General features: G+C 47.0%; 1 protein-coding gene across 1 annotated transcript; it reads left to right on the top strand.

Annotated features, from left to right (window-relative positions):
- Positions 1-290: 290 nt before the first annotated feature.
- Positions 291-14,419, top strand: ptpn3 (protein tyrosine phosphatase non-receptor type 3). Its single transcript, XM_080005119.1, has 26 exons — positions 291-423; positions 1,959-2,094; positions 3,581-3,715; positions 3,956-3,998; positions 4,681-4,762; positions 5,028-5,072; positions 6,185-6,237; positions 6,437-6,554; positions 6,670-6,757; positions 6,863-6,951; positions 7,045-7,108; positions 7,229-7,428; positions 7,530-7,655; positions 7,836-7,997; positions 8,165-8,261; positions 8,476-8,553; positions 8,709-8,765; positions 8,975-9,131; positions 9,389-9,564; positions 9,886-9,976; positions 10,255-10,316; positions 10,465-10,611; positions 11,773-11,901; positions 12,598-12,743; positions 12,865-13,000; positions 13,638-14,419. Exons 2-26 carry the CDS (start codon positions 2,026-2,028, stop codon positions 13,710-13,712), a joined length of 2,625 nt encoding a protein of 874 aa, XP_079861245.1. The 5' UTR covers positions 291-423; positions 1,959-2,025; the 3' UTR covers positions 13,713-14,419.
- Positions 14,420-15,000: the final 581 nt, after the last annotated feature.

Here is a 15,000-nt window from a genome sequence, read left to right as displayed (position 1 = left end):
TATAATTGCAATTATTATAATTGTAATAACCAATCCTAATGATGATCATAATTATGATCATTGTTTTTGTTGTTGTTATTATTATTATTATTATTATTATTTTTATTATTATTATTATTATTATTATTATTATACACGTTACACACGTGCACCGTGTATGTGACAATGTGGCGTTGGTAATCCTTGATTATTGTTTTTTTTTGCCCTCGCAAAACATCAGCAACAGCGCGACCACCCCTTCCCCTTTTCCAGGATCCAGGCGTGGAGGGCTGGAGCCGCATTCCGGGCGGCGCCTCGGGAGCGCGCGTGCGGGAGGGGCGGGGCTCCGGGAAACTTTGCCGCGGATCCTTATTTACCTTTTCACCTGAGCTGTCAGACGCGCCCGGTCCGCACGGGAAGTGGGAGCGAGGCACGGCGACTGAGGTACCTTAAAGAGTTGATCTTGTTTTTGTTTTATTTGGTGATTTCTTCTTACCCCCACCCCCGGAACATCACCTCGTCCTCGGCCAACTTTTTTTTTTTTTTGTTTGTTGTTGTTTAGTTGTTTTTTTTTTAGTTTTTTTTTGTTTTTTTGGGGGTTTTTTTAAGTCGGGGCGCGCGCGTGTTCCGCTTTGGGTGTAGCTGCGGAGCGTCAACAGGTTTCTGCTCAAAGTGCAGGGAGGTCCGGACGGAGTTTTTTGGTTTTGTTTTTTTTTTTTATCGTTGGCGCTGCATTAATATTCAGGGTTCTCCGAGGTAGGCCAGGCCGCGTTCGCGTCAGTGCGGTGGGTGTGAAGGCGGATCGTGGTTTGAACCGTGATTTTGCGAAAAAAAAAAGAATAATAAATTCGAGCCGCCGCAGCGAATCAAACGGCGGCACCTGGAACCAGACACCGACGCGGTTTGAGACTATTTCCAGGCCATTATAAATACAACGCGACGTGCGAAACATGAACACGCCGTTGTTATATAGGTTTTGTCTGTCACACGCGGACAACCGTCCTTTCTTTGGCGTTTCGTTGGGTTTGGGTGTTATGGGAAGTCAGCGATCAAACCGAGAGCAACTCTGTGTAATGCATTCTTAGTGTGTCACGTTGTTCAAACATTAACTCAAGAAGTTAGTCGAGGTTAAATCTTTAACCTGAAAACCAACACGGAGCGCACACACACGCGCGCGCGCGCGCACACACACACACACACACACACACACACACACACACACATAAAAGTCACGCAGTGCACGCACACGTGCCGTCCATACAGTACGTGCGTTTGTTTCTTCGCACCCGTTTTTACGACGAGACACACACACACACACACACATACACAGACACACACACACACTTACATGTTTATTGGAGAAAACTATTTAATTGGCTTGGATCCCTCGAAAGTGTGTCATTAACAATGTTGGATTGTTTGTTATGCAATGCTGTGTGTGTGTGTGTGTGTGTGTGTGTGTGTGTGTATGCATGCACACAGACTAGTGTGGTTGTTGTGTGTATCCATTGTTCTGCGCGTCTGTGTTGACGCCAGTATTTTGTATGTACATACTGTAGCGAGTGGTAGCAGATCTTGAATCACTTCCTACCTCAGTATGGGCTTGTTTGACTCTGAGAATATTTAACATTCTTATCATTCAGCTGCCTGCACAAGGCGGGGAGACGCAGAGGGAGAGAGGGGGGCGAGGCGATGGAACGGACGAACATGTTGAGACCCGGGCCAAATAATAATGGATTATACAAAACACACACACACACACACACACACACTCCTACACGGCTGATCCATGACACACGACACACAGCCGCGTCTTATATTTCGTCCACCACAATTCTATTACTCACAGCTCCCTGCCTATTCTCTGGAACTCAACGGAAGACAACAGCCTGGGAAAACATCTGAAGCTGTGTGTGTGTGTGTGTGTGTGTGTGTGTGTGTGTGTGTCTGTGTGTGTATGTGTGCACGTGCGTTCCCAGGTCCCACACACCCCACGGTGTGAGGTGTTTATCTTGAGAGGGAGGCCTCGTTACCACGGTGACAGACATGCCAAAACCTGACCTACTCTGCCTAGTTCAGCTGCTGGACGGCACTATCCAGACCTTCAGAGTCAGTGTGAGTAACGCACGCATACGCCCATAAAGACGATCATGTGCTCTCCCCGCCCGTCTCGTTTCGAGGTTGCGGAGTCGGTCCATGACGCGGCGAATGACTTCTCTGTTCCATTTCCCCGCTGGTCTGCCGTGCCCTTGGTGTGAAGGGCTTCACGTTGCAGCGGGAAACCCTTCTGCGCTTGTTAGCCTCGTAATGGCCGATGTATCATTTTATACGGGAGCGTTCGGAGGGACACAGGGTAGTTGGCGGGTCAAGGAGCCTGCTGTGGCTGTGATGTATTAAAAAAATTCCGATGGTAGACTCACCATGACTCTTATGTCCCTTTTGGTTTCTCTTCATATCATGCTCTCAACATGAGAAATATATTTAAGATCATGTATGTTTATTATGTATGACGGTGGTGATGGTGGTGGTGGTAGTGTTTATGTAATAATAACAGTAATAGCATCGTCATAGGTATGTAGAACCATGGCTGCAGACAGGTTTTGCAAAACATGCCGAAAACGGGCGAACACTGATCCCGTCACTTAAGGGAGAACATTGTGCATGGGGGGGGATAAAATAACGAAAAACACCCCCATCAAAGGGGGAGTTTGAAACAACGAAATCTTTGCTACAAATGGAGCTGTAAATTTAAGTCATATGAGGTCAATTGCCATGGTATGTGTCAGCGACAAAACATGTCTGACAATTAACACTTCGAGATGTGAGTTTTCAATGCAGCGTAAGCCAGCAGACGGCGTTCCAAAGAGGCCAAATTCACCCCGCGCCTCAATAGCGGGTGCACGGGTCTCAAAAAGACGTCGTTATTCAATGTGTCGCAAGGCTAAGCTCTCTCCACCGCGAGTAGACGGTCAATTACCGGGATGGTGGATAAATGCCGCAAAAGCACATGCCCCGAAAATGACCGCGGAATTGAATCGGCACCTCCGTTAGAACCGCAGGGTGTAAAATGGCTCCGTAGTCCTTGACCGTTCCCACATCCCACATGGTAATGCCTTCCCTTCACGCCACCAAACCGACTTAAGAGCAGTTTCATCAACGCCAGGATGCAGCCAACCACCGACCATTACTTCCCCATTCACCGGATGCGAACTCAATGAACCTTTTTGAGAGATTCTGCGACGTGGATTTTGGCCTCCTTCCTCTTCCGAAGAACTGGAGGCTTTTCTTTTTTGAGGGATGGTGCGACATCGTGCCACACACACAGTCCAGGGTTTTGTGTGACGGCATCCCATGGAGGATTGCAGCTTTTTGAAGACGAAGGCCCTACTCCCTATTAGGACCTTCATTAATATATTGATTTTGGTGTGTGTGTGTGTGTCTGTGTGTGTGTGTGTGTGTGTGTCTGTGTGTGTGCGCATAAATGTACAGTATTTGCAGGTCTATTCTGCTAATGTACAGATGGCCATCATAGCAGCTATTAAGTTTGGCAGCTATTGTGCTTCAATGGGATTGTTCTTCCCTCCACCCGCCCCGCCCACAGAAGCAGGATGAAGGTGCAGTTCTCTTGGACGTGGTGTGTGACCACCTGGGCCTCCTAGAGCGGCAGCTCTTCAGTCTGCAGCTCCGGGAATCCAGCACCGCCATCGCTTCCCTCACCGCCAACATGCACTCTTCTGTGAGCACAGCTTTGGCACGGACCGATGGAATTGAACCGATTTTTGTTTTGTTTGTCTGAAGACCACCACATGGTGTGTGTGTGTGTGTGTGTGTGTGTGTGTGTGTGTGTGTGTGTGTGTGTGTGTGTGTGTGTGTGCGCGTATGCGTGCGTGTGCGTGTGTGTGTGTGTGTGTGTGCGTGTGCGTGTGTGTGCGCCGAATGGAGTGTGTCTTTTACCTTTTCCCCTTTTCTATTTCAGCGGTGGCTGGAACCGGAGAAACCCTTGAAGAAGCAGATGAAAGGTATGTGACATATGCTGGATTTGGAGAATAGGTCTTTTGCTCGGAGTCATCTCCAGGTCCAAAGATGTTAAAGTTTCCAACCTTTTGATAAGCTCAAGCACATTTAATAATGGAATGGAATGGACACTGAATTGATTACATTAAGTTTAAGAAACACATTAACACATTAAATTCGAGTTAAATCAGAAAAATCTGTAACTGATTTAGACATTTCAGACATTTTATTTCGGCAGGAAGGATTATTTATTTGCGTGGCCATATAAATAAGCATGCTGTATCTGTGGCCAGTTGTTCTTGAAACTATCTGTCGCTATGAAACTTTCCATGCTTGAGCCTAAAACCAGACAAGAAGAATGAAAGCAAACCGGACGCCTCGCAGATTCTAAAGTGGGTTTGCATGTTATGTTGCCCAGCCGGCCACTGTGATTGATTGTCGACTCATTATGGACATAGAGCTTTCGGCAAAACAAGGGCTTTTTGGATGTGTTGCTTAAATCATACACAATGACAGAGCTCGTTCCCCAGAAGGTGAATAATCAAAGGAATTTAAAAAAAAAAATTTTTTATGCCTTTATGCCAAAGTGTAGGAAAAAATACATAGGACTTTCAGGTGTGTATTTGTCAGTTTGAGATTATTTAAAAGTTGAACATTGATTTTCTTTTTTTGTCCTCCTCTTCGCAGGGCTTGTCTCGCCCTTCTACCTGAACTTCCGGGTGCGATTCTTCATCTCCGACCCCAACTCCCTCCAGCACGAGCAGACAAGGTGAACGGGTTTATCTCCGCATGAATTGTATTTTCTCTGCTGTAGGTATATGCTATGAAATACCTCCTCCAGTAGGATTAAAATGTGTGTGTGTGTGTGTGTGTGTGTGTGTGTGTGTGTGTGTGTGTGTGTGTGTGTGTGTGTGTGTGTGTGTGTGTGTGTGTGTGTGTGTGTGTGTGTGTGTGTGTGTGTGTGTGTGTTCAGCAGTGCAGTGTGCTTTTGAGGTCCAGTGGGTATATTTGTTCCTCTTCTCTGGTCTCTGCAGGCACCTGTACTTCCTCCAGTTAAGAAGTGACATCAGAGAGGGAAGGTGAGTTGGGGCACTGTGGCCCCACACACACGCACACACACACGCACACACACGCACACACACACCCACACAATATTATTAATTTATTGGGATCCCCGGCAGCTACTACTGTATCACAGCGCTAAGGATGATTATTATAATTCCCCTTAGTAATGTCTATACATGTTTCCTATGACTGGGGCGGTAAAACTCATAGAACCCATAGAATGTGGGGCATTCCGCGGCATCTTCCTCTGAGGAGAAAACTTTCACAAAACAGCTGATCAAATACCTAGTTTTTCTGACTTTTAGATGAGTGTCATAAATAACTACAGAGGGCCCATGAAGCACAGGCCACTAGGGGGAGAGCACAAGCAGCATAAACCTGTCTCCTGTTATCTCAATTGCTATAATTTAAGGCAGTGGTTCATAATGCGTGGGCCCCGATCCAAAACTGGGTCGCAGGTCCATTACGACTGAACCATGGGTATATAAGTCCACTTCTGCCAAAGTCTATATGAATATTACTTGATGCGTACAAAAATATCCAGGGTGGTGCTTTTATTTTGAAACACCGTTTCCAACTGTGGCATGTAGCTGTCATGACCTCATGTCACGTTAACAGGTCCGCCATCAGACAGTCACTCTTAGCCAGGCCCAATTCAAGCAAGTGACACTACTCTCAAACTTTCCATATCAAATCTCAGTGGTTTACTGTCTTTTACAGGGCATCACAGCATTGAACAGTGAATTACAGCACTATTCATTCTGGGAAAGGAATTACAAGGGCTAAAATCTGAAATGATTTTGATAATAATGTGGATCCTGAGCCTAGATCAGTTTGAGAACCTCTGATTTCGGGCACCCCTTCTTTGGCAAGCTTGATGGATGCAGACAAATGATTTGCCATTTGAAAAGGGCACTTTTGCACCCAAGACAAAAAGGGCAGCAGACCCCCACCACCCCTCCCCCCCTGCTTGCCACTGTCTGGTGGAGTAGCCATCTGTGTCTGAACTGAATAATAAATTCCCATACAAAATGAATGGAGCGTTTGTTAATAATAACTATATTTCAACATATAACCAGGGCAGCAGCATGGTGGCTGTTACAATGTTTAATGGTGATGATTGCAGGTTGAAGTGCCCGCTGAGTGCAGCTGTGGTGCTGGCCTCGTATGCAGTTCAGTGTAAGTCTTCAGCTTCCCTTCCCTTCCCTCTCCAGGGAAACAAAATGAGTGATATGACTCTTTCATAACCTTGTGAGTAATTATTCCTTTTGCCACTATGCTGTGTGTGTGTGTGCGAGTGAGCGAGTGAGTGTGTGTGTGCACGGTGGTCTGGCGATGTGTCTTTGTGTGGTCACTCTGAGTCTCCCTCCACCTTTAGCGGAACTCGGGGATCACTGCCCATCCCGTCTCCCTGGTTACCTGTCCAAGTGCCACTTCCTCCCTGAGCAGGATGACGATTTTCAATCCAAAGTGGAGGACCTGCATCCACAGCACAGGTACTTCAGACAAATCTGAACCTCGAGCCTGGCGTTCAAACCCAATCTTGTCTGTGTGTTGTGGAGCGGGTAGTCTGTTGTCTTGAGTCCCGGCGGCTTCCCATCTGTCCCCCAGGGGCCTGAAGCAGAGCGACGCGGAGCTGTGCTTCCTCAACACGGCGCGGACGCTGGAGCTGTACGGGGTGGAGCTGCATGACGCCATGGTCGGCCACCTTTTCTCAGTCGTTGGCTTGAGATCATCTAAACTATTATTTTATTGATTTCTCCCCTTCTGCCAAACTCCGACACGCCCGCCCTTTTATTCACAGGACTCCAACAATGTCCGGCTCTTGGTGGGGTTAGCCTCCAGTGGCGTCGCGATATTCTGCAATATGATTTGCTCCAGTTTCTTCCCCTGGTGAGTGATAGTGCTCCTGTTTTTAGGAGGGTGGGTTCTGATCTGTGTCGTTTTTTTTTCGCCTTTTAACACTGCGCCTCTTATCACACTCAGGGGGAACATCATCAAGATCTCCTTTAAGAGGAAGCGCTTTCTCGTCCATCTCAAGCGCAAACACGTGAGCGCCTTTGCTGTCGTCCAGGACGTCTCGGGATCCTGGATGTGTCCCTTTTGTCCGTTTGTATTTTGATAGAAAAAGCGAATCACCGTAGGACACCCTGGCCTCTGTGTTTCACAGGGGGAGACCCAGGACTGCGTAGTGTCTCTGGTTCTCGCCTGTCCCAAAACCTGCAAGAATCTGTGGAGGTCCTGTGTGGATCATCACTCCTTCTTCAGCTCCAGCCGCTCGGCCAGGGGCCCCAAGTACAACAACGCCGTTCAGTCTTACAGCAAGCTGATCACGCAGCACCTGGGCCTCGGCAACACCGAAGCGGAAAGGTGCTGTAAACACGCTCACAGATCCATATTTTATAGCACCCGCAAAGTCATAATAAATATAGACATTTCACATCACCCTCCCGAACGGTGCTGCTCTCCAGTGGTCCAGTTTGCCAACGTGTGGTGGGAGGCATGGTTTGGAACCCGGTGTTGCAGCGGTCGCTCTCTTCCGAGTACTTGGAGACAAAGAGCTTACCCTCCAGATCCCCGCCGACCACACCCAACTGGTACGGCCGAGCGTTTTGCTCCGACCTCGGTTGCGTTCGCTTCCTAAATCTGTCAGCTTGCGCTATTGAACTCTGTGCTTCCTCGTAAGCATTAACAGATTGACGGCCGTGGTTCAATGGGGCCGGGGGTGGGGGAAACGTCCCCGTCTTTGGTTTTGTTTTTTTGGTCTTTTGGGACAGGCGAAGTTCTCGAGTTCGCCACGGCATTCGTAAGCCGCGCCCGTCGTCGGTGGAGCTGAGCAACGATCTGAAAGACATGTCGGAGGGAGAGGATGTCTTCTACACGTACAGGGCCTCTGTGGGCATCAGCGGGGGCAGCGAGGGAGACTCCTCTCCTCAGCGGTTAGTTCTCTGAGCAGAAAGCCAGGCTGACAGAGTTACTCACGACTAATGAAATGGATTTCTATTTACCCTTTTCCCCCTCCTCTGTCTCTAGCGTCACAGTAGTTGGCCGTGTATTTCCCTTCAATTACAATTTAAGGATGCATTATCTGTATTCTTCTCTCTAGTACACACAGCCAAGGGCAGGAGGAGCGTTTATCACAAGTTGATGACATCAGCACAGGAGAGGAGGATGGTATTCGCAGTTCACACAACTGGGACAAGGTCAGTAATCTGTGTGTGTGTGTGTGTGTGTGTGTGTGTGTGTGTGTGTGTGTGTGTGTGTGTGTGTGTGTGTGTGTGTGTGTGTGTGTGTGTGTGTGTGTGTGTGTGTGTGTGTGTGTGTGTGTGTGTGTGTGTGTGTGTGCACGTGTGTGTGTGCACGTGTGGAAAAAAAACATTGGGTTTTTCAACTTCGTCTTTCCATATGTATTATTAGTCTTCTCCCAGAGATGGTGACCTTTTGCTTATACGCATTGCTCCTGACCATGAAGGAAAATTTGGCTTCAATGTTAAAGTGAGTCTTTCTGCTTCACTCTCTCACACACACACACACACACACACACACACACACACACACACAAACATACAAGCAGTTGCAGATTTGCACACACCACATTTTCTTCCCCATCCCCATTCTTGCCACATTTAATTCCGCCTCACTCCTTGTAGGGCGGGGTGGATCAAAAAATGCCATTAGCTATCTCCCACGTTAAGTCCGACTCTCCGGTAAGCACCGACCTTTTTGTGAATTCCAAATGTGGTGTACGTTGTACTTTTGTCGGAGCGCAATCTCTCTGTGAGAGCGTGTACAACTGAGGTAGAGCTTGTCAGATGATTAGAACGCGCGTTTCCCCCGACTGACGTGTGCATTGTCGAGCGGACAGTGGTGTCCGAGTTAAAAAATAAAATAAAAAAGGACTCCTGCGTCTCTGTAGGCGGGGCGCTGCGAACCCAAGCTCCTGGAGGGCGACCTGGTGGTCCTCATCAACGGCCGAGACATTTCGGAACACACGCACGACCAGGTTGTTATGTTCATCCGAGCCAGTCGAGAGTCTCATTCCAGAGAGCTGGCCTTGCTCATCAGACGTAAAGGTGTGTGTGTGTGTGTGTGTGTGTGTGTGTGTGTGTGTGTGTGTGTGTGTGTGTGTGTGTGTGTGTGTGTGTGTGTGTGTGTGTGTGTGTGTGTGTGTGTGTGTGTGTGTGTGTGTGTGTGTGTGTGTGTGTGTGTGGTGAGAGAGAATGACATCCTAAACTTTCGTCAATGCCTACGTCACTGCAAGCCGCATGAATGCAGTCAACCAACGCGTCCGTCTTTGTGAAATATGCCTCATGCCGTCCTATCGCTCCAGGTCCCAGTCGTGTAGCACCCCTGCTGCAATTTCCTCCCACTCTCTCACTCACCGGCCAATTAAAGATAGAAAAGCCTCAGTCGCCGGGGCGGACGGAGCAGGCCAGCACGCTGGAGGAATCGTTGAAACAGCTGGAGAGAGGGCTGCAGTCAGGCACCCTCTCCTTTCACTTTGAGGTATGTCACATGCAGGTGGGAGTTAAAGCCGGGATGGCTGGATAAAAGTCCCAAAAAACACAGGACGTCAAATGGCTATATTTGTTGTAATACTTTAAGCGGGATTACGCCCGTCTCACCCACTTATTTCGGGATCATAACCAAGCCTTTTAAGTGCTGTTGTCAGATGTTGTCCCTAATCTGCTCGGCAGCGATTATTTTACTGACCTCCCGTGGAAAATAAATAAATAAATAAATAAATAAATAAATTTAAAAAAAAAAAGATCGCCCAGATTGTGTGTTCATTGTCTGCGTTTGTTTGTACACGTACGCCTTTTCCAGAACCTCTACAGAAGGAAAGCTGGCTTATCACTGTTCTGTTCTCGTCTCCCCGAGAACATGGAAAAAAACCGGTACAAAGATGTTCTGCCTTGTGAGTGCCGTCCGTCTGTCGGTCTGTCCGTCCGTCTGTCTGTCTCTCTGCCTGCAGGCCTGTCTGTCTCTGCAACTCGCTCCTTCTCTCTCTCTCTCTCTCTCTCTCTCTCTCCATTTTTCTTCCCCCGATACCCTCTGCGCTCCCTTCAACGCTGCTACCCCGTTTAACCTTGGTCTAGTTCTCACTGGTGCCTCCTGAAATTTAATTAACCAGACCCCTCTGGTTGCCTCGACAACTCGGCAGCTAAAAACCTGGTTGTTTGCCTCTGGTTTCAGATGATGTTTCCAGAGTAGTCCTGCAGGGCCCGGAGGACTACATCAATGCCAGCCACATCACCGTGTGTACCCAATGATAAGGAAACATGCACCGTGTCGCCATCGTTACATAACGTTCTATGGAAGCTCATGCTGTGTGTGTGTGTGTGTGTGTGTGTGTGTGTGTGTGTGTGTGTGTGTGTGTGTGTGGGTGTGTGTGTTTGTCCATAGGTGGCACCCCTTGTATCTGGTGTGTGTTTACGCTACATTGCAGCTCAGGGTCCATTGCCTCAGACCTGCACTCACTTCTGGCAGAGTGTGTGGGAGCAGCAGATCCACACCATCATCATGCTTACTACTCTCACCGAGAGGGGACGGGTACCTACAAACCAGGACGTTCAAACACGCACACCCGTTTAGATTAAGACAAGATAAAGAGCCCCCGACATTTAAAATTCAGCCGCACTTATCAGCAATGCCATAACGTGCTAATTACCGGAGTAACACCATAATAGGTAGATTACGACATGTCCTATTTGATTTGTGATTACTGTAATTACACAGCTTGCGTGTGGTTTTGTTTTCACACAAAAATAATCAATCGCAGCGGCGGTGGGTAATTACGGGATTTCAGGAGGTGGAGAACAGCACTATGTAGCGTGTGAGCGGGATGCCAATGAGATACGTTCTTTGAGGGCACAGACTCATCCACTCAGTCAGCGGCAGCAATCTTCCAAAGTGTCATTGAATGAAGCGGCCTCTGTCTCGGCATACCTGTTGCTTGGTAACCAGTTGTTCTCATTAATTGATCATTTTCCTGATGTACTTCGAGTGGCCTGACTTACCCTGCACTGTGGGAAGACTTATTCACACATGCACACAAAAACACACAACAACATGCCAACACACACAAACTGAGTTTGCATTCTGCATCTGATAAACAGGCTGTTGGTTAAATCATGCCGTGCACTGAATTTTAAGCTTGATCTTGGAAGAACCGGTCAAAGCAGTGATTTTATGGCTACTGAAGGCATGCTGTATAGGATTTTAGATATTTAAATAGTATTTTTTTTATCTACTATTTTCCAGAGGCTGTCCGTGTAGATACCATGAAACTACTAATTTCCTGCTCCGGTGCCTCCACAACCATTTTTGAGATCAAAGTCTTGAGGCACTTTTTTTGTGTGTGTTGTTGTGGGTATTTCGGTTTTCTGGAATACAGGGAAAGGTCATGAAATATTTGTGGTGAGTTGAATTGGTATTGGCCAATGGCGATAAAAAGCCGAGCAGGGAGGAATGAAGGAACGGGCAGCGATTGCGCCTCGGGCTGGCTCTGCCCCACTGGTGACATCGGAAGGAACATAAGAGGATGAAATGTGAGGCGGGGAATCCCGTGGGAGCGAGCGGGAGCGAGCGGGGGGTTCCCAGGCCGGAGTTAACTTTGAAATAAACAGACCAGTACGAAGGAGGAAATGCTGCACATGTCTTCTGACCGACCATGAAGTAATGAATTTCATCGATGATGTAATGCTCTTGCAGACCAAGTGCCACCAATACTGGCCACATCCGCCGGAAGTGAGGGATTATGGGTACTTGAGGGTGAGCTGTCACTCGGAGGAATGTAACCTCGCCTATGTCACGCGACGGTTTACCCTGAAGCACACACAGGTACAGTAAGACACGCATAGCACCTGCTTCCAAGTCTTAGAGTATCACACATGAACAGCATATGGAGGTTTTCCATTTTGTGTAAAACTGCAATGCCATGTACACCGTGCATGCCATATGCCACATAACAGGGAGAACCACAGGCAACAGCCACTCCGGGTCAAACAAATTCACAGCCAACATACAGTCACTTCCCGTGTGTGTGTGTGTGTGTGTGTGTGTGTGTGTGTGTGTGTGTGTGTGTGTGTGTGTGTGTGTGTGTGTGTGTGTGTGTGTGTGTGTGTGTGTGTGTGTGTGTGTGTGTGTGTGTGTGGTGTTTGCAGATATTTTTCCATAAGGTGTGCATGTCGAGCTGGGCATGTTTACGTAGGTCTTTGAGCATTTCTTTATTTGAGTTACACTTGTGCCTTAGCGGCTTCAGGTTGTCAGTAGCTCAGAGGTTTTTTTGGGGGTTTTTTTTCTTGATCCGCTTCCAGGGCAGAAAGGTAAATAAACAGATAATGTTCAAGGAGGCATAAAGTATGAACACGGACACAAGCACACACATACACAGACACTACTGTGCGGCCCCATCTGTTCCTCTGGCTGAGTGAATTAATCCCGGCGTGGAGTCACAGGCCACAAGCCCATTACAAACTCTGAACTATCCGCACTGCTCCCCACCTCCACTTCCGCTGTGTGTGTGTGCGTCCCTAGCGGGGCGAGGAGCGGGCGGTCACACATCTCCAGTACGTCGCATGGCCGGATCACGGCGTCCCGGACGACCCCTCTGACTTCCTGCAGTTCGTCACCTGTGTCAGAGAGAGGAGGAAGGGAGAGGAGCCGCTCATGGTACACTGCAGGTAACATTCGCGAAACGCAATAATTAAAAAAAAAAAAAAAAGTTACATAAGCCCATTGTGCACGTATACATTTTATGGGCATCGCATCTGACAACATCTCTACCTCTCGCCGTGATTCCAGCGCCGGGATTGGACGAACAGGGGTTTTAATCACTATGGAAACAGCACTGGCGCTCCTGGAGAAGGGTCGGCCTGTGTTCCCGCTGGACTTTGTCAGAACACTGAGGGACCAGCGAGCCATGATGGTTCAAACTACGGTAACAGAGCGACACGACAGTCAGCTATCGTGGTTTGACGGTTTGGCTGTATTTTACTTGAGGCTTACAGTGCTTTCAATACACGGAGTGCGCCGTATCTCACTTTTATTCGTCATGCAGACTCTTTTCCCCGTAGTACTCTTTGTATTGGTGCAGGTCCACATGTTTGCACATGGGAGTTGCCTAGAAAATCCACTGCCTTTGTCTTAATGGCCAAAGAGCAGCTTCACAAAAGTAAATTGGGGTGTCTTGTTCTCATGCACCTGGCCGGGAATAGGAGCTTGTTACTCCTCATTTTAATAGCTTGTTTTTTGTTTTTTTTTATGTCTAAGCCACAGTGCTGGGCATTCTTTTGTTATTTAGGCTAGAATGGAATTATCCCCCAGTGACAAAAAAAAGACAAAAAAACAATTTTAGATTTTATTTTGTGTGGGTTGTATGGTCTAATTAGTTTTCCCCTCATATATTTGTGTCTCAATAACTCAATTCTGGCCATTTAGTGAGGTGGAACACTATAAATGACAGAGGAGCTATCAAACGGTTTCAGGGCGCAGATGGCTGACTGTAGTATTGATTTTTCTAAAACAGCACTGTTATGGAGTGACTTACATCCTCATTGTATGTTTTTTTGTTGCAGTGTCAATTCCAGTTTGTGTGTGAGGCCATACTGCGGGTCTACAAAGAAAAACAGGAGGGATCCACTGCACCGTAGCTGACCTCGCCCCTGCTAACTAATCACAGCGGGACCAAAACAGACACGCATACCAAACCAACCTCAATCTACAGTACCTGGGGCCACTTCCAGAAGTGGGACCTCGGCTGCTAATGGAGATCCCAGCATTCAATGCACTTTTGACCCATATAAAGACGGAATGACAAGAAAGTATAGCCAACCGTGCTTTGGTTAAGTTAGGATTTGTTTTGTATTAGGTGCATTAACCCTGCGGAGGCAGGGGCCTCCATAAGGTCTGATGTAAGGCTGGTTAAACGCTGTATTCTATCCCAGGATGGAACGGAACGTATGGCTCCACTAACCACTAAAACAAAGTGAGGAAGGCCTTCCACAAAACAGTAACTCTGACCGGCATCTTCTAATGGATGAATCAAACAGGGCAGCGCAGCTGGGCCAAGATTGTTATTTTGTGTTGTTTATTTGTGTATGCATGTGTGTGTCCTGAGACAGCGAGCGTGACAGGCTTTAGATCGCAACAACAGATTAGGTCACTGCTGCAGCAGCTCAGGCCGACTGTCACGGTGGCGCTGAACCTACTGTTCTCCAAATCCTTAAATTATTGAGACCGTGAATAAATAGATCCCAATATGTATAACTCTGCAAATCAATGGCACTCTCGTTATTCATGGGAAACATTACCACGAAAAAAGTGAGAAAGACAGACAGACGGGGGGGAAACCCCTGTTACCACACGTGACATGACACATGAAGGACCCTGGGACTCATTTCTGGGGCATTTTTACTTTTAATGGTGAGAAAAAAATGAAAATAAAATCTTTGTTTATTTTGCCATTATTGCACAATTACACAGTTATTATAGGTTTTATATATATTTGTATGTGTGTGTGTATGTATGTATGTATGTATGTATGTATGTATGTATGTATGTATATATGTGTAGATATGTGTGTGTGTGTGTGTGTGTGTGTATGTGTGTGTGTGTGTGTGTGTATATACATATATATTTGTGTATATATATATATACTGTATATACACACACATCTATATATATGTGTGTGTATATATATATACTATGTATATGTGTATATATGTAGCTATATATATGTGTGTGTGTGTGTGTATATATATATATATACACACACACACACATATATATATATATATATATATATATATATATATATATATATATATATATATGCGTGCGCGTATATATATATATATATGTATATATTGCGCAAGCCCACACACACACACACACACACTTGAGGAGACACTGGAGGTGGCTTCCAGTATTTATAATACC

The sequence above is a fragment of the Zeus faber genome (assembly GCF_960531495.2).
Source record: "Zeus faber genome assembly, chromosome: 8".
NCBI classification, from domain to species: domain Eukaryota; kingdom Metazoa; phylum Chordata; class Actinopteri; order Zeiformes; family Zeidae; genus Zeus; species Zeus faber.
The sequence above is the reverse complement of the archived record's forward strand: the minus strand, read 5'-3'. Positions and strand labels throughout refer to the sequence as shown.